Raw genomic sequence first — 20230 nt, 5'->3', positions numbered from 1 at the left:
CATCTGATTAAGGTCAAAGGATATTTTAAGGTCAATGAACTTAGTATTTTTATTGTATGATATTATTAGTTTTTGATTGACATGTGTGGAAGAAATGACAAAACATGCAAGAAATGACCCTTTTTCCAGCTTTAAAAAAAGGTCCCTACTGTGGGAGGGGAGGACAATTCCCCCCCCCCCCTTTGCGTGTTCCGCGCATTTTTTTTAATGAATTTTTTTTTGGGGGGAATATAGTTTTTGTTATCGAAGGAATACAATTTTTCATTCCCGGAGGTTAGCAGGTCTGGTCTGGTCACCGTGGAGTGCAATCGAAGCTGATTTTCAGATCACGTGATACGCGTACTCGTCACCTGATCAGTCGCTTATCCTTCTTGTAAGACGTCAATAATTATAAATTTTATTATGAAATATATATAGAATAAAATATTGTATGATATTTTATACATCACTACAATTAAAACATACTCTGTGATAGTAATTTCATAATTGACGTAAAAAGCGCTATTTAACAAAATATGTATAAAAAAATCAAAAATTAAACAAAATAATGCCTTACTATCGTAAGGGGCACTCTTTTAAAAAAATAATGTGCAGCTGTCTACTGCGACAAGGCGCACTTGATTGCTGTCGGCACTTGACAGGAGAATGAACTTTCCTAGATTTCTTGTGTGGAGAAATCTTTGAAAACTGTGACAGTCCCTGTACTAGGCTGTAAACTGGAACGTTCCCAATTTCTGACCAGCGCCTCTACTCATACTAGGCGTGTGCTGCCTTGCGATTTGGCTTGGCCGCTTCGGTTGCTAGATGGAAGGAGAACATGCAGGCAATGAAATTTGATGAAAATTGATTAAAAATTCCTTTTTTCAGAAAACCTATGGTGAAAAGTGGTGGGCGTAATGACCTTGAAATGTGATTGGATCACTTGAAATTACATTTGTGAACAATTACTGGTGGTGAGGTATCCTGATAAGTGGCCAGTGCGCAACTGAATAGCGCCCCTGAATGTATGGCCTGGGATATGGTATCCTTGCTTGTCCATTCCCCTTTATTCATTTTGTTCTTGCCTTGATCATCATGGTCGATTGCTCGGCCATTCCCTTTGGGGTTTTTCTAGGGTTTTTTTCTGCACTCCTCCTATTTTCCCGCTAAGGCTTATTTGAGACCCTTTTGGACTTTAATAAACCAAGTCGTACATCATTTTCTCATGCTTCTCATTAGTTCACAAGCCACGAATGATGCAGGAGGTGTTTGAAGAGTAATTTTATGCGCAATCATTGAGCTGATCACCAGCCAGACAATAGAAGCCAGGCAGTGTTTTGATCTCCGGCTGATCCGAGTGATCGGGCCCAGTGATGAGCCACGTATGACCATGATGACTGTGTACTGCTTTCCATGACAAGGCATCATAAGCATTGCCCAATTTTTCTCACGGTTCCTGAAAACTCTTGGTTTAGCGATTCGCAATGAAATGCATTTTTATATGTTTAATTTCAGGATTTGCCAGTGGGAAATGGTTTTCCAGACATTGTTTACATTCAGTTATTTTACTTTTGTTTGTCGATTGGTGATTAAACCAACCAATTTGCATGACTACTAGAAGAGTTAATTTAGAGATAAAAAGTTACCATAAGTAACAGACTATAAACCGCACCCCCAACTTTTGCTTCTATCCCGCTGAGGAAAAGGTGCGTTAATAGACCATTACTTACGGTAGATCTATGTAGACCCTAATATTGAAGAAAATTAATTGCACAGTGTTGAATGTCTGTAGTCTATACCAACCTCGATGTTGTGATTAATCCGTTGCTTGTAGTGGAATTAGCCATTTTCCCCCTTTTTTCTATTTATTGTAAGTGCTCTTTTTTCATTGCAATATGCAAGTTCACCATTATTGGTAGTATGATAGCCTATTATTTACTCATTCTGACCATTCTGATGTGTATTCAACAATATTGTAAAAGTTTGTGTAATGTATCTCAATTTGTTTCAGGTGATTGCATGATCCAGACTGATCGCCATGGCTAACTGCAAAACCCCAGTGAGTATCCTACAGGAACTCTGCGCCAAGAAGGGAGTGACACCGGTTTACGACACCATTGGCCAGGAGGGGGCGTCCCACCAGCCAAAATTCACCATTCGCTGCACTGCGGGGGATGTCGTTGGTAACGGGCAGGGGTCGAGCAAGAAGGTTGCCAAGCAGTCAGCAGCGGAGGACGTTCTTCAGCAGCTTGATGTTGAAGTCCCTGCTGTGGAAGATGAAGGAAGGTGAGAAGGCATGAACCGGTTGGGGGGGGGGGGCTGCGCACCCTTCTACATTTTACGAATCATCAATTCAAGGGGAAGTTTACCCTGATAATATGACTTTGATTTTGATAGAAACTGACAAATAATGGTGAACGTTTGATGAAAATCCGTCAAAGAAGGAGAGACATGATTGTTTTTTAACTTCTCAATTGTGGGCACCACATGCAAGCAGCTCCCAACATTCATCACGCAATGTTCAGTTCCATAAATTTCATTTTGTTAAATGGAATGTGAATAATAATACATAATATTATCTTTCTTCCGATACTACCATCCGTAAACAGCTAGTGCGCCCCAAAGATCCCGCGCTGCCCAGCAGACTCGATTGCGTTGTCTACAAGATACCATGCGTGGCTTGTGACAAGGTATATATCGGGGACACGGGCAGACCCATTAGCGAAAGAATGCTAGAACATCGCCGTGATGTCAAGCACCGGCGCATAGATAGTTCAGCAGTAGCAGAGCATGCTTGGAATGCAGATCGCCCTCCCAATTGGGACGTGGTAAGCTGCATAGCGCGGGATAAGCATTGGTACACACGGCGTGTTAAATAGGCTATCCAATCCGCCTACATCCGAATAATGTTAACAGGGATAACGGCATTTACATCCCCGAGGAATGGCTTCCGACCATTCGCCGGCATGTGCCCCCTACGACCGCCCGATACTCATCGAGACCGCCTGCAGCCGTCGGGATTTCCCCTACGTCTGCATGCCCACCAGCGATCGCTCCTCGTGGCTTCTGATTGGTCAGTTGCTCCGACCAATCATAGCGCGGCGGTTCCGGCACCGACAGCACGCAGCTTACAGTATAAAAGGCGCATGCAGCGATTGTCCTGTAATCCAAGGATTGCCTGTAATCCAAGCTTTGGGGAAGTTACAAATTGATGCAGAGGTTCGAGGTTCGAGCCCTGGTCACGTCTTTCGGATGGTGACGCTAAAGGTCGGTCCCAGACGTAAATAATCATATCTGATTGATACACGTCTGACAAAACTCAAATACACACACATGTCCACCTTATTGCCTGACGAAGACTAGAAGGTGCAGTCGAAACATTGCAATTTCAGTTTGCCACATCGTGAGACAACAGATTATTTCCTTTACCAATTCTATACTACCACGATGATCAACATCTTCTGTATTATCTTATTGAATGGGGTATGGAAAGATGTGTTTGATGATGTATCCTGCACACAAATAAAATCACCTTGATTCTTATTTTTGTAAGGAATTGGCATTTCCAGTTTATCACACGACATACGGAGGAACTGCTCGTCTGTGACATAAAAAAATAAAAACCTTACTAATTCGTGATTTTGTTATTTTTTTCTATTGTGGGGTTGAAAATAATACAAGTCTTAACCCTAAAAAGACTGGGGGGGGGGGGGCTGATTCAGCCCCCCCTCGACATTTTTCGCGATAAATCTGTAACGCGAAAAGCTGGCGCTGCGCCGTTCCATAACTTTTTTCTTTCAAGTCTTGCGCAACTTTTGAGACCAAATTTGCGACGCCCGGGTACGTGGTTCCAAAATTATGCAACATTTTGTAAGTGCATGTTGACCCGAAATTGCTCAAAAACGTGAATTGGTGTACAAATCCAAAGCAAATTGTGTTTTTAGCCAAAATTCATAAATGTATCATTATTTTCAATTTTACTAATCAAACTCAATTAATTTTATCTTGTTTAAGGTCAGAATAAAGTAGCGGACGATTTCCATTGAAAAAACAATAAAAACAAAAAGTCGAAAAAACAAAGAAATACATAAGAAATTTTAAAAACAATAAAATACATAAGAAAAGAATTGTGATATTGAATTTTTTTTAAAGTACATTTGATCAGAATCCTTCAAAGAGTCTGTGAATAAAAGATTAGCAGTTTAGAGGCCTTATTTAGTTAACTAGAGCAAATATTTGATTTTACGCATAAATTAGCATAATTAATGAATTATGAGATTTTTCGGAAAATTTCATCCTACACTACAGTCTTGGAGATTTTGCCATGGGTAATGCACGTGCCAATTTTCTTCGCGATCGCGGGGTCGACAGCCGAGATCATAGGGGGGGCTGAATCAGCCCCCCCCCCCCCCCCCCCCCCCAGTCGTAGGCATCAAAATAGCCCAGTTTATTTAGGGTTAAGGGGGAAATAAATGTTCAACTGAAGATGGGACAGACGCTCAATCACACATCAAACGGAGAGGAGAAGATGGAACTTAACTATGAAGACACAGGAACAAATTGAACTTATCTCGATGAAGTCTGGTAGTGCACTGCTTTATTTGCTGGGCTTCCTTGCCTCAGTAAAACTCATAATTGCATTACAAAATTAGCATATATTTACAAATTCAACCAATGAAAATAAAGAGAATGGAGAAGCCAACTGAAAGTGGAAAAGTCTCATTCATAAAAATAACCAATAAGAGATAGAGGATGGAGATGAATAAGATGTTGGGATGATTACATAATAAGGATGTTGAACAAAAGAATCAGATGTGGGAATGTAATGAATGAACACATCTGAATAGGAAAGGAATGACAGGAGAAACAGGTTGAAAGTCAAATGTAAATGGATGACAACAGAAGCACGAAGAATGTAAACAAAGCTGAACTAAATACCAAAGCTTGAACTAAAAATACCTAAACTGTTAAAGAAACCAAATGTCAAAATAACAGTCCTACAGTTGTGGAGTTAAAAATAATACAAGTCTTAAAGTTGAATTAAGAAGACGATTCCAAATATTGAGATTTTTACATTAATAGCAACCTTACAACCCCCAAACACTAAGAGGTGATTCGACCCCCCATTTTCTTTTTTCAAAATAGTGAATTTGAACGATTTATCCCTACCCATTTTCCCTGAGTTCGCTCCTGCAATGCCTACCGAGACGGGTGTTCTTTGAGTGTGACGTCACCGGGGGGTATTCGGTCCCGGTGTAGTAAGGCAGTGCCGCTTTGTGTACTATGCACGTACGCCTTCATATGGAATAACTGCAGTAGAAGTTGTATCTGCGAGCCATAGAACTTGCAAAGAGGAAATGATTAAAAGTACTATTATTCCAAACATGTAAATTTCCTCAGAATGATACCATAGACCCTAAAGGAATAATTTCAAGGTGAATAATATGAAATTTGATCGAGATCTTCTCACCAGTCGATAACGTAGCAGACGTGTTATTATGACATATTTATCCGCGTGTGACGCGGCTCTTGCAAAAAAACACAGTTGGTTGCGGAATTGCTTTGTGCCGACCGGCCGCCCGCTCCGGCGCAGCTAGCTGTCGAGCTACCGTACCGCATACCTTTCTTGTTGTCTTCAACCATAGACATGTATACTAATAACTATATATCTCTCTGTCTTCAACTCACTTGCGAATTGCGTTTGTATGTGTGACGGTGACCCCTAGCGTAATTAAATATAGAAAACAACTCAGAAGGCCGAGAAAGAATAATATGTTTGGTTCAAGATTGTTCTGTGGAATGAGCTATGAGTGGAAATGATCCAGAGGATATAAAAGTGGAGTCAAAGACAAAAGAAAAGAAGAAAAACGCCAGGGGATCGCTGCACGGCCATGAACTAAGTCGACATACCAGACCATAACAGTACACTCAATGCCTGGGTGTTGTGTGTACTAGTATTATGCGTTCAGCGCGCGCTGAGCGAGAGCTGAGCTAGCCGCCGGAATTACTTTCCAGCTATTCACTTGATTGAACATCGTGATAAAATAAATGAGAAATAGTGAAAATATCATTCAATAACTCACTGTTTGCTATCTTACATCATGATTGAAGAGTTCATGATGGTTATTCATACTGTTTTTTATACAAGGAAAGTAAAGATTTGTACATATCAGTCCTATTTGTTTGATTTGAGTTGCTTTGAAAAAAAATTGTAAAATATCTTTCTCTCTCTGCATAGCATTTCTGTATGACATTCAGGCACCTCCTATACTAAATTCCCCCCGGTGACGTCACACTCCGAGTGACTTTTCTGTACACTCGTCTCTCGGGCTCTGACAGGTGGCTAATTTCATAGACTTTCAAAGCAAAATATCGAGAAGGCAGAGGATTTTTGTGACATGCTATCTGTTTGAACAACTTATATATACTATATATTGTGTGTAGAACCTATATTTATGGAAACTCACCCCCTTCTTAATTCAACTTTAAGGGAATTAAGTGTTTAACTGAAGAAGGGATAGAAGCTCAATCACACATCAAACAGAAGCAAATGGAGAGGAGAAGATGGAACTTAACTATGAAGACACAGGAACAAAATAATGAACTTAACTCGATGAAGTCTGGTAGTGCACTGCTTTATTTGCTGGGCTTCATTGCCTCAGTAAAACTCATAATTGCATTACAAAATTAGCATATATTTAAAATACACAAAATCAACCAATGAAAATAAAGAGAGAATGGAGAAGCCAACTGAAAGTGGAAAAGTCTAATTCCTAAAATTTACCAATAAGAGATAGTGGATGGAGATGAATAAGATGTTGGGATGATTACATAATAAGAATGTTGAACAAAAGAATCAGATGTGGGAATGTAATGAATGAACACATCTGAATAGGAAAGGAATGACAGGAGTAGGTTGAAAGTCAAATGTAAATGGATGACAACAGAAGCACGAAGAATGTAAACAAAGCTGAACTAAATACTAAAGCTTGAACTATGAATAACTAAACTATTAAAGGAAACCAAATGTCAAAATAACAGTCCTACACCATCATGGATATCTTCAATATTTTTCTTTATTTTTCTGCTTTTACTAAAACCAACTTATAAGGATGATGTTTAATAATATACACTAGCAGACCTGCCAACCAGTACGTTTTTGGCGTATTTAGTACGTTTTTGCAACCAAAATTGCTTTTAAGAATCCTTTTTTTTTTTTTTTTTTTTACAAAATCGTAATTTATTGAGAAAAATCATCTCAATATGTCTCTATTTCATAAAACTTACACAAATATGGTTATTAGATCAATGTAATTTCAGGTAACTTTTTTTTTCAATCATTTTGTTAAAACCAGGGTGAGATATACACATGTTTAAATGTTTTGTTTTTTTCATCTGCAAGAGCAGTGCGTATTTTTGTTTGTATGCAGCTTGAGCGCCGCGATGAGCGAGTGCGCCACACATTTTATTATGAAATACACTTTTTTGGGGAAAAAACACTTTTTAATCACAGAATACACTTTTTCATTCCCAGAGGCTGGCAGGTCTGCACTAGTGTAAAGCGCATCACATTGTATAATACAGTGTCCTTACACAGAGGCTGTTTAAAGGAGAATGAAACCCTTGAAACCAGTTGAATCCATATATTATCAAAGAGAAAAATCAAAGAAACATATTGTTGAAAGTTTGAGGAAGATTGAATGAATAATAAGAAAGTTATGAGCATTTGAATATTGAGATCACTAATGCCATGTAGATCCTCCCATTGGCAATGCGACCAAGATCTGTGATGTCGCACACGTACAGCTCCCTCATTACTTTAGTACTTATTTCACTTATATTCTCACTTTTATAGAGTCTATCACAAGGTGAGGTGTTCTCTTTATGAGAGGACAAGTACAGAGGTTTCAAAACATTATATCATTGACGAATCTTTTGTCATATGATTAGAATGAGCAAAAAGAGATGTTTTGGGGTATATTTTCAGTGTCCAAAAGGGGAGAGTTGTTCATCTGTGACATCATAGATCTTGGTCGCATTGCCAATGGGAGGATCTCCATAGCATTAGTGATCTCGACATTCAAATGCTCATAACTCTTCTATTGCTAGTGTGAAAGGGTGGCAAGTTATTGCTAGTCCTATTTTACTCAAACTTTTGTTGATCTTCTTTGATTTTTCTGCTTTCACAAAAGCTAACTTGCTCCAAGAGTTTCATTCTCCTTTAATTTGAAGTAATTCAAGAAATAAATGTAATTTCTAATTGCCTTTGGAAAAATTCTGATGAACTAGGACGGCTCCTACTTCTTATTTTCAATGTAGGCCTACAAGTTCTTGTGGATTGAAATCATTTTACAACAGCTTTCTACAAGTTCAAGACATAACTTTGTACACTTGTTACAGGCTTACATTATGCTCAAGACTCACCTATTGGCCATTTATATTGGGGAAAAAATCAATAACCTCTTCTATTCATTCCGTTCAATTCTAATAGCTTGTCCAGCTTTGCTTGTAAAAAAAGAATGACACAAGGTGATACTTTCATACAGCAAAAGAGGCATCAAAGTTATGAATAGACAGGAAGTCTATTCAGATGTACCCAGAGTACTCTGAATAGAAGGGAGGTCTATTCAAGAAACACTAAGGGCCTTTTCACACGTGAATCTTGAATCATCATTGTAATGATGATTTCGATTGTTATCGTGACTGTGATTAGCGTTCGTGATTCTAATCATGTTCTAGTTTGGTTTCACACGTGCTAAATATTCGTCATTAGCCGTATTTTTCACTAGAATCATCATTCAAATTACAAAAAAAAATTACCGTGTGAAAGGGTGGCAAGTTACTATGAATAGATGAATAGGTGTTTAGGTTATTGTTGGCCTTCTCTTTATTGAAAGCATCATTAAATCCTAAATTGCCAGTGCCAGCCGCACAGAAACACACCTTTTTCGCATGGTAAAAAAAATCATAATTCAAATGATGATTCCAGTGAAAAATAAGGCTAGTGACAAATTTTTAGCACGTGTGAAATCAAACTACAATCACAAACGCTAATCACAATCACAAATTTAAATTCTACTCTGGAGGTGAATTCCAATTAAGTTTCACTCAAATTATGGTACAAATTTTGCGTGTGAAAGGTCAGACGATTCTAAAGACGAATTGCAATTATCATTACAATAATGATTCAAGATTCATGTGTGAAAAGGCTCATTGTTAGCCTAACAGAGCGCTATAAACATTAAGCCCAGTCACATCTTTGGGATTGTGAAATCAAAATATTTATTTCAATGTGTAAGAAATGGATTGTTGTAACATTAGGCATCGCTGCCACGTTACCGGTTATAACAGGACCTCTCTTAGCGCATTGTGAGCCTAACAACGTTTCTGTTTGGTCAGTACAGGTATTTACCTTCAAGACTTGACATTGGTATAATGAAAGCTAAATGGATAACATCTTTAGAATAAACTATCTTTAAAAATAGATAAAATAGGCATACATTTTTAACAAGAACTTGAATGTAGATTGTACATGTTTAGTTAGATATAGGATATCATACATAAAAACAATGCTATTTCAGGATAATTTTTATTTCTATGGTATTGCTACACATTTTTATTTTTCATTACAAGTTGATTAAGGAGAGTTTATGCAGAACCCCTTTCCAAGGTTGCATACTAAGATTAATGTTGCACACAGGAGTATGTACATGTATGTGGTGGCAAATAGATAATGGCAGCTACATGTAGGCATAAACAATTTCGCTATTAGAGACGCAGAAGCAAACTCCTACACTTTCAGACATATTGCTCACCGTCACTTAATCATCCTAGATATTAATGGGTTTGATGATTTATCCAAACTTATTAAAAGCACATTGCATTGACAATTACATGTACATACATGTACATGTACATTCAGCCAAATTAATTGAGAGATGCATGTTTTTACCTCGGGAATTTTACCCAATTTCAGACAATGCTGTCTTCCCATTTCAGGCCTCGTCAGGCTTTTTATTGTAAAGCACATGCAAGACTTTAATGTATTTTAGCTTCTTTCAAAGGTCCAGACATTAAGAAAATGACTGGCATATATGTTAAATTTCATTCAGTTGTGGAATGCTTGATGTGTTCCTGACAGAATTTGTTTTTGTATACTATCATACATGTACATGTAAGTACCATATGGATTTCATTAGTAAAGTAGGAGCTCCAAAATGTGAAAAATTGGAGATGGACATTGAGCTATTAACATGGAAGTAATCATGAAATAATCATCAGAATTTTCATTAGACTTCAGGTTCAAATTATGGAATGAAGTAGCCCAAAATAACTTTTTTGTTGTTCCTGTACCAGAGTTTACATTTATCACAACATATGATTCCCTACAAAATAAACATCCGTCCCTCTTTCGGCGAAGGTTGGGGGTAATTACCGCAGTAAAAATTCACGAAATTTTCCTATAAAAATCTTGTGGTACATTACCATGGTTATTTCTGTCTGAGCTGGCTGGTCACATGACTACCGCCGATGGGAATCTGCTGGTGGTACATGTAGTACTGCGAGACCCGATTTCACATCGACTTACGCAGTACAGGGCGGTAATGTGTCTACTTTATTCTGAGCAATACTGTAATTGTAAGTCTATGGGAAAAAAAAAGCAAAATAGTTACAATGAATTTTAATCATAAAAACCAATCCTATCTCTTTATTTAACACCCCAGGTCTCTGAAAGACAACCCTGTGGGTGAGCTGCAGGAGTTGGTAACACTTCTAGGATGGAGGAAGCCAGAATACGACGCCTTGGAGGAGAGCGGACCACCACACAACAGACGTTTTGTCATTGCCGTTTCCGTCGACAAGTACAAGGAGCAAGGTTTGTAATGATGACTGCTTCCATTGAGTGTACATGTACAGACCCAGCCAGCGTTTCTTTAGAAGAGTCAAATTTGACTTTACACTTACCTGGAAATTAAAGAATGATAGAAATGCCCAGAAACCCCAATGTCCTGTCTTTATCATTCTGTTGCTCTGGCCTGGAGTATCTGCATGCAACCCTCCCCCCCCCCCCAAAAAAAAAAAAAAAATTATTATAATAATAATAATGGCTGGCTGGCTGGCTTATTATACAAAATATCCCAACTGTCATAGTCAAAGTCATTGCTTATGCTTGACCTACATGTACATGTAGGTGAAGTCAATATCAGGGGTGTGAGAGTTCAGATTTTTAGCTGATTTCAGATTTTTTTTTTTTTTTTTTTTTAGCTTAATTTCAGCCTATTTTCAGCTTTCCTCTGTAAAAAGTATGGGAGCTCTTTCTATTTCAGACTTTTTTTTTATAACACTCTTCAGCTTTTTTCAGATCTTTTTATTTGTGACCACTCACACCCCTGTCGTTATATTTCTGGCATATGGAATTCCTTTTATTCTGTGGTACATAACATGTTTGTAATTCATGGAAGAAGCAAGTAGAGGAAGAGAGTAGAAGGGTTGGTTTATGACAGAGGATACACAGGATCATGCAAAGTGGGGTACTGGTAGGGTTTAATGGTGATTCCTGTGAGGTGGGTTAGGCCAACTCCATTTAACAAGAACAACAACAAAATTTAAAACTTTAGACTACTGACCAAAGAGACAAATAGTTTTTCTACTTGTAGTACATAATGTTGGATTGAAATTGCATATTTGTTTGCTCTTCATCTACATTCTTCTTTGAAGAAAATTTGCCTAAGTTTTGACAGAAATTTCTATCTTTTTCTGTACAGGTGTTGATCAGAGTAAACGCCTTGCAAAACGAGCGGCTGCTACCACCATGCTGGAAGTCCTTCATAAGCTGCCCGCTGACATCAACCCTGGCCTCATCAACAGAAAGCCTAAGGTATTGCAGAATTTTCTTCTTGTTTTTTCATTGAAATGGTTGAAGTGGTAACACTACATGTATCTGTCAAGAACTTATTAAAGAAGCTGCTCCAGTGTATTAAGTTCTATCTGGAAGCAGATTATTTTGTTTTCACTATGTAGAAGGAAGCAAGTAACAAAGGAACATTTCCATTGAAAAAGAGCAAAATGTATGTGATATGCACAGTGACGTCAAAACAAGGCAATGGTGCCTTGCCTGACATGGCAACCAGTATCCACTTGATCTTATGTCAATTTGGTTTAATTGCTGTTTGGTTCCACCATTATGTAGCCTGTAATTCAGTCTAATGATCAGATGGTCTAATTTGCCAAATATGCAATGTCATGATGCTTTCTCTGATGTCCTTTAGAAGGATGAATGTTCATGCATAAAATATGGTACAGAAAAAGGGAACAATTGGTAGAATGGTAAATTGCCATTCGGTCTACACCCACTTTGTTTTATTTCATTTTGTCCATCCCGCATGCTGTATTCCTAGTCTGAATATTTGGTTTAATCATATGCCTATCTTCCAATTTCTGCCTATTCTGCGTATTATCCAATTTCTCTAACACCAATACATGATGAACTCTTCTTGAATCAATTTTTGACTTGACAAAATACAAATTAATAAGATGACCAAGCAGTAATTAGACCATCTAGACATGAGACTTATACCTTGGTCACATTTGATCTACGGCGGCCGTACGGCGAGTTGAAAACAGTCGTTTTAACATTTTTTGTACCAGCTGCATATAGGTGGTTTGAATTAAAATTAACAAAACGGCTGTTTTGGACTCGCCGTACGGCCGCCGTAGATCAAATGTGACCAAGGTATTAATAACAGGTAGACCAAGTGAGTATTGGATCATGGAGCATTTTGGCCCAGTGGATTAGTCTTCTGACTTTGAAACAGAGGGTCGTGGGTTCGAATCCCAGCCATGGCGTAATTACCTTCAGCAAGAAATTTATCCACATTGTGCTGCACTCAACCCAGGTGAGGCGAATGGGTATCCGGCAGGATTAATTCCTTGAATGCATGAGCGCTGAAAGGCAGCTCGAGCTAAAGCCGGGGTTATAATGATAATAACAACGCGCCTCGGAATGGAATATTTCTAGATCGATGGCGCTATATATTATGCCTATTATTATTAATATCAAGAGATGTCTGAACCAAAATGTAATGAGACAAATCACCACTTTGCTTCCAAGAATGTAGAAGCTCTTGCATTGCTACTTATTCTTGACAATGATTAGGATGTGCTTAATTAGTGTGCCAACTTTTGGGTAATTCAAGGACTTCTTTTGTGAAACTTCATTGATTTGTAATCCCTTTGTCAACCTCTGCACAATGGTGGAAGGGGAAGTGCATAAAGTGTATTCCAATAGATCGGTAAACTTTAATCCCTTATTTATCATTTTTATCAAAAGTATCTGGTACATGTATATGGAAGTGAGCTGATCTGTAAAGACAGTTAGCAAGTCAAACATCATTTTACGGCTAAGAATATCCTCTTTTAGATAGGATTTTTAACTAATGATGTTTTTTTTTTTCTTTTTTGTGAATTTTAATGTTGCCTGATCACAAATAGGTGTTGGGTATTTAAAAGTGAAATTTACAAATTGCCATTTCTTTAAGATTTAATCTATCTCCTACCTTCGGTCAGAATATGAATTAATGAAATTCGAAGGTTTATGAAACCAGATTATTTTTCCAGAGGGGTACCAATGGAAATATAATATGTGGGAGCTTTGGGCTTTTTTGCCCCAAAATGCCCCAAGAGCCCTGGCAACTAAAAAAAAAAAAATTACTATGTAGTAATTTTGACTGGTGAACTCAAAGAGTAGCTCTTGGATGTTTTTTTTTTATTATAAATTTTTCGCCTGAGGATTACATGTAAAAATGTGTCTCCTGAAGCTCAGTATGCAACCTCACATCATCATAAAAATGTGGGAAAGGGTTGGGTGTTTTTGCATGAGTAATGTAACAGTTGCAAAAAAATGAAGTACAATACCTTGACTTACGGTATGGTGCTAACCCATCCATTTCAGGTTTATAAACGACTGATGGAGGGGGGAGGTGTTATGAAAGCCAATATGAAATCTCCTACGTGATATGTGATAATAATAATAATAGACAGTTCTTTTATAGCGCATATCACATTATGAAAAACGTCTCTATGCGCTTCCAAAGGACTTGGATATTATTACCTGGCTGTAACTCAAGCAGCCTTCCAGCGCTCAGTACATTTCAAGGAATAAATTCCTGCCAGGTACCTATTAACCTCACCCGAGTGCATTACAATGAGAATAATTTTTTTTGCTGAAGGAAACTACGCCATGGCTGGGATTTGAACCCACAACCCTTTGTTTCAAAGTCCGGAGACTAATCCACAGGGCCACAACGCTCCATGGTGGTCCAAATTGCCTTTGTTGAGCTAGTTGACATTCCGCAATACAAACAAATCAATCAAATTTTTTAATGCTAGATTCCTAAGCAGGATGATTTCATGATAATAACTTTGTGTGTTTATCTTTTTTTTCCTTCAATTTTCAAGCAAAAGCACCCGAAGATGCCTGGGCCTCATCGACTTGCCATCAAAAATCTACCTCAAGCTGAAGGCAACTTCATCCGTAGCCTCAAAATGAACGCTCTCAATTTCCCAGGTAAGTATTCTGCACGGTTCCGTAACATTTGCCGTGGCGACAATAGAGTACCGAAGTGATGACGTTACAAAAAACTTTTTTTTGCATTTCAGTGTTTTTTTATACCATATTTTGGTAGAGCATGATGAAAAACTCCAACTTTCAAAATTTGATGGGAATTGGTCTATGGGGGCCTGAGAAATGACCTCATGAATACATAATTAGCCCTATTGAAGTCAATGTATTAATGGCCTGGTTCCTAACATTTAGAATTTGACAAAATTAAGGAAGAAGCAAAATATTAGTTTCCTGTAAAAAGGCAAAACGGCTAGTCTATCTGAGAGCAGAACTGTTTTTGTGTTTGTGTGTGTGTTGTTTTTCACCAAAGTCGGCTTGGAATAACAAAGCAATTTGTGAAATGTACAATAAAATTCCATTTTGGTTATACATCACTACATGTAAGGACTAATTGCATTGATTCTTTACTCGCCCAGTTTGTTTTCTTGGTCATTAAATCATTGTGTTTCATTCAGGTGTCAAAGGAAGCTCTGAATTCCTTTTATAACGTCAAAATATACAAAGAGTTAATATTTTCAACTTGAACACCTCTACATTCCACCCCTCTCTAGATCCCTCCTACTCCAGCATGCTCCAAGACCTTGGCCAGGAGCAATCCTTCAAAGTGGAGCACGTCCCCATCGAGGAGCAGACCAAGGCCGGCCACTACCAGTGCTTCGTCAGGCTCCACACCGCACCCGTCACCGTCTGCTTCGCCAACGGCCTCTCCCGCAACGACGCCATGGAAACGGCATCCCACAATGCACTGCAGTACTTGAAGGTCATGGCGACGAAAGTGCCTGCGCCGCCCAAGGCGAGTGCCGAGTCGAACGGACAGATGCGCATTAAAGCCGAACCCCGCTGATAGAGGCTATAATGATATTTTGTTGCCTGGCCAATGGAAGGGTGGAAGGATGGGCATGTGCGGCGATTTTTCGATTCCGGCACAGCTGGCATGAGAGCATTAGCTCAGTTGCGCACTACGCAAAATGCCAAATGTTCTTTGCATAAGTGAGTTAACACCCTCCTGCTTGAATATCAGGAATGGGAATCGACGTACATGTATGCATCCTAATGCCCTCATGTCAGTCAGGCAACAATTTATTCTGTACACTAACCCAATTGTTTCCACCTATAGTGTATTTAAAGAGTCTACAATGCGTAGGTCACTTCATGGAACTTTATATAGGTTACAAATACAAAAAATAGCTATTAATATTGGTATTCTGACAAATAATTTACAATTTCAGTGATATATTGTTATTTTGATTTATAAATTAGACTAGGGATTCCGCTGAAAATGTATTTTAAAACAACTGGATTTCAATTCAATGTGATGGGAAATTTTGCAGTGTTCAATAACCCACAGTGTAAGTTATTAGAGTTCCATGAAATGGCACTGTATCTCTCTCTCTCTCTTTTAATGGATCTACCAAATGGTATTCTTTTTTTTTTTTTTTGGATAGACCACCAGATACATGTATGTGCTTTCTAAAGCCTGCCTCAAACTATGCAATCTGCATCGAGCACATTTTTGTATGTATTGTATTTAATCTAATGAATTTTGTAATTTTCAGAGCAAAGTACTACCAAGTTGTTGTATGCAACATTGTAGGTAGCTCGAAAAATCAATCCCAAATCCAAAATACCCACTTCCAGGTTGGCTGAAATCAAGTTGCGTTTAAAATTTGGTTTTGCGTTTGGTTGTAACTCTTTGTGCTGCAGATTGCTTAGTATGAGGCAGGCTTTGCACGGTTCCATGACATTTGGTCCTGCGACAATTGCTCTGCTCTGAATCCACACACTAATTGAATGACCAACTTCAACCCTGGGTTTACACACTATACCCTCTCATGAACCTAACATAAAACCCTATTGCGATCCTAACCCTAACCCTACATCTTAGATGATATTAAGCCGAGAGCAATTGTTGTAGGAGCAAATGTCGTGTGACCGGCTTATAGAATGCATCTTTTTTAAATCCATGAAAAAGTTTGGTCTGGCAGAAGAAATGTTTGAGATATTGTTATTTGTACATTTTGTGTATAGAAATAAGGATGTCAAATGTTGGAAATTATGATGTAAAATGTTAGCTGGTGTCTTTTCTTTTTTAGCCAGGCAGAAGGTCCCAAATGTAGTCTGCTCGAATATTTTTTTTTATGGTTGGGGGCCTTGAATGTTGGTTTGATAATGTTTTAGAAATTGAAATTGATATAAATGTATATTGCTTCATTTTGAGGAAATGAATTCCTCTGACATATCAAAAATTCATGACGGAATAATTTTTCTCTGATTAATTAATATTTCTATAGAAAAAAAGGTGCTTTGTAATGTACATTTTTTCACGTGGTGAGGTTGAGGTACATTTGCGGTTTAGACCTCTAAGAGAAAATGACAGCATAAATTCGAAGAGGTAATGGAAAAAAAATTACGATATCTATAATGTATTATACTGTTTGTTATTGGCTATTCTCACTTTTTTTTTATCGTACCCTTTCTTTTTATAAAATTACAGAATATTGATTAGTGATCTTCAGGATTTTTCCCTTTTTTTTTTTTTTTTTATACATTTGATTGTACAATTAATGGTTTGAATTACATGTGCATATCAAGGGTATACTAACAGGAGGAGGATAAGTTACTTTTTAACAAAGTTTTAAAATATTTTTAAATCAAATTTTAAAGCAACTTCTGCAGATACTGAAAATCATGAAGCCATATCTTCATTCAGCTTCCAATCACTGGCGAAGCAAATCAACTAGATCACCAAAATCATGAAGTATCTCTAAACTAAAAAAATAAATGTTTGCGTTAATGCCTTCTGGATGTCAATAACCCATCTGTGTGTTTCCAGAATCGGACTATTTAACTCTGATTATTTGTTTTCTATTGTATTTTGTAAGCAGCTGTTTTGCACGACTGCTGGTTATGTTTTCATTTTCGTTTTTGTTTTTAATGCAAAGAGTTTGGAGCCGAGGAGAGTGTTTCATAAAGCTGTTCGTAAGTTAAGCACGACTGGTGAACCTTTCTTATGTGCCATAATCACCAATGAACACTTAAAGGTGAATATCATTTACCACAAGAAAGGATCTTCAGTCGTTCTTGAAGTCGTTCTTAACTTACGAACAGCTTTATGAAATGGGCCCCTTTAACAAAAAGGTTTGTGATGAATTTTAAATATGAAACAACTACTCTGATGGTTTCCTGGGCCCCGTCTTACAAAGAGTTACGATTGATCCGATCAGTCTCAAGTATATGGAAATCCATAAATGTTATAACTTTTTCTTCCGGAAAATTGCTCAATGTCCTTTGAAAACAGAGAGAAGCATACTGAAATGTCAAGAAATCAGTGTATGTATGAGTATACGTCATTTCTAGAAAATATTTTGGACAAACATGTATTTTAGATGTTGACGTTGCTGGTTTTCCATAGTTACGATTGATCGGATCAACCATAACTCTTTGTAAGACGGGGCCCTTGGTCAGAGTTTTGAATAAAGTACACATCACACTCGGTGATTGCAACCCTCTATGTAACGGAGCCCTGGAATAAAACTTTTGAAATCTCACAATGCATCTGTTGCTCGTATTTAATAATAATAATAGTCAGTTCTTGTATAGCGCATAGCACATAAATAACGTCTCTATGCTCTTCCAAAGGACTTGGATATTGTTACAAAAAAAATTGTATTTGACATGTATATAATTGTATATTCAGTACAAAAAATCAGTGTCTATCATTTGTTTGTTCTAGGAGCAGAAATACCTCTCGTCATATACTTACAAGTGAATCAGAATAATGAGATTTAAAGGGACACACACTTGGGAGTGAAGAAAGCATCACATCATTATCATCACTATTTATGTATATTTGCAGTACTGGCAGCTTATTCGGTGAATTTCCAGGAAACAGAGCATACCTAATCATTTTGTTTGTTTGTTTTTTGTACAATTTTATAGCAGTTTGTATGCAGAAACAGTCTCTGCCCAGTAGCATGTATTTGGTTTAGAAATGTCAGTACATGTTTCTTGTCAGTATTCGTGTGGTGTATGGAGAGGGAGTTCCAAAGACTTCAACTTTTGTATTCATCTTTTTTTTTTTCCTGTACATGTGAATGTCGAATTCAGCTCAGAACGCTTTAAACAGAATATCACGTCCTTTTTAAACTATTTTACTGAGCAATACAAAGGAATAGCACCCTAGAAATATGAAAATCATGATGCCTATATAATTGAACAAGTTTATATGTGTGTGGCTCTATAATGTTCATTGTAATTGTACACAAGGAATACAATATTACTTTAACAAGTCTGTTACAGACTTAAAACATATACATACCTCAATCAAAATTGACATGTAATTTGGACACTTTTTTCACCATAATTGATCATGTACTAGAAAAAAATTGAGTTTTTCCTTGTTTTCACAGGATGTATACTATTTTACTTATTTTTACAACCCCCATATAAACAAATATGTATTTACCTTTTTATTGAGTGTTAATACTTTAAAAGTGAAATAATTTATCTTCTACCATGCTGTGTTACAATGCTCTCAATATGATATAGTTACATGTATATCATATATTTTTATTTCTGCTAACATGACAGCTGATTGAAAATTACTGGACAGTGTCATTTACTATTATTATTTTGAATAATCAGATATTGCTCCATTGGGCATGAGTTAATCACTCTATTAATACAAGGAAATACATTGAACACTTTGAAAGTCAAGTTATTATATACTGTATTTGTTTTAGATACAGTTTGATACATCAGCCTTACTTCTCATATTAGTGACCTGCAGTGTAATTATTAAGTTTAAGGCTGCATTCATATTCTTATTTTTATGTTTTGACGGCCATTCACAAATTAACCTCTCAGAATGTGACTGAAACTGGAGTTTCATTATGTTTGTGTAAATTTATCTCCTATTGTGTCATGGAATATTTGGCATATTTTTATATTTTGCCCCCCCCCCCTGTACCTTGATGAAATGAGATATTTGCATTTCTTCCTTTTTTCCCCCTTTATTTATGTGGTTTTTTTTTACTCCCGATGATGTGTACAATTAGAATGGCAAAGGAAGTGAATTAAAAAAAAATGAATAAAATTTTGAAAAACCACCACTGCTTTGGAACTAGCAGGTATTTATGAACTGCATTTTGAGATGACGTAGTCATTTATATTGTTGCATTCAAAACGTACTACAATTCTCCACCTGTTCTTGCCTTTTCTGTCACCTTTTCCCCTCAATTTTTACCTCTCACTTTCTCCAACTGCCCCAATTTTTTGTCTCCACATACCTTTTGTTCTTTGCACCATTTTTCTTTCCTATCCATCTTTGCCCTATCTTGTAATTTTAATCATTCTTCATTCCCTCCATGTACAATTTCATCTCAATCGTTTTGCTCTTCTTTATACTTCTGCAAGTATGCTGATAGACCCCCCCCCCCCATCTCTCTCTCTCTCCCCACACTTACACATGCACTGAGAACAATGGTGTAGATTTTTTTTATCTTTCTCTGATGGAAATGCAGGTGTGAAATGGAGAAAAAAGAAAAGAATGAGGAAAGATGGATAAATAACGTGAGCCTCGGAGAGACTGAGGGAGAGGGGGAATTTGCAGAGATGGCGGGAGATACC

At 37.4% G+C, this 20230-nt stretch overlaps 1 protein-coding gene across 1 annotated transcript; it reads left to right on the top strand.

Moving 5' to 3' along the window:
- The first annotated feature begins 1985 nt into the window (after positions 1-1985).
- LOC129275065 (RISC-loading complex subunit tarbp2-like) lies at positions 1986-19742 on the top strand. The gene is made up of 5 exons (XM_064108326.1): positions 1986-2265; positions 10704-10855; positions 11745-11857; positions 14437-14545; positions 15154-19742. The coding sequence occupies exons 1-5, from the start codon at positions 2018-2020 to the stop codon at positions 15444-15446; spliced, it is 915 nt and encodes a 304-aa protein (XP_063964396.1). The 5' UTR covers positions 1986-2017; the 3' UTR covers positions 15447-19742.
- The last annotated feature ends 488 nt before the right edge of the window (positions 19743-20230 follow it).

Source organism: Lytechinus pictus, chromosome 13 (genome assembly GCF_037042905.1).
Source record: "Lytechinus pictus isolate F3 Inbred chromosome 13, Lp3.0, whole genome shotgun sequence".
Lineage (NCBI taxonomy): Eukaryota > Metazoa > Echinodermata > Echinoidea > Temnopleuroida > Toxopneustidae > Lytechinus > Lytechinus pictus.
Note: the sequence above shows the minus strand (reverse complement) of the source record. Positions and strands in the feature narration are given on the sequence as shown.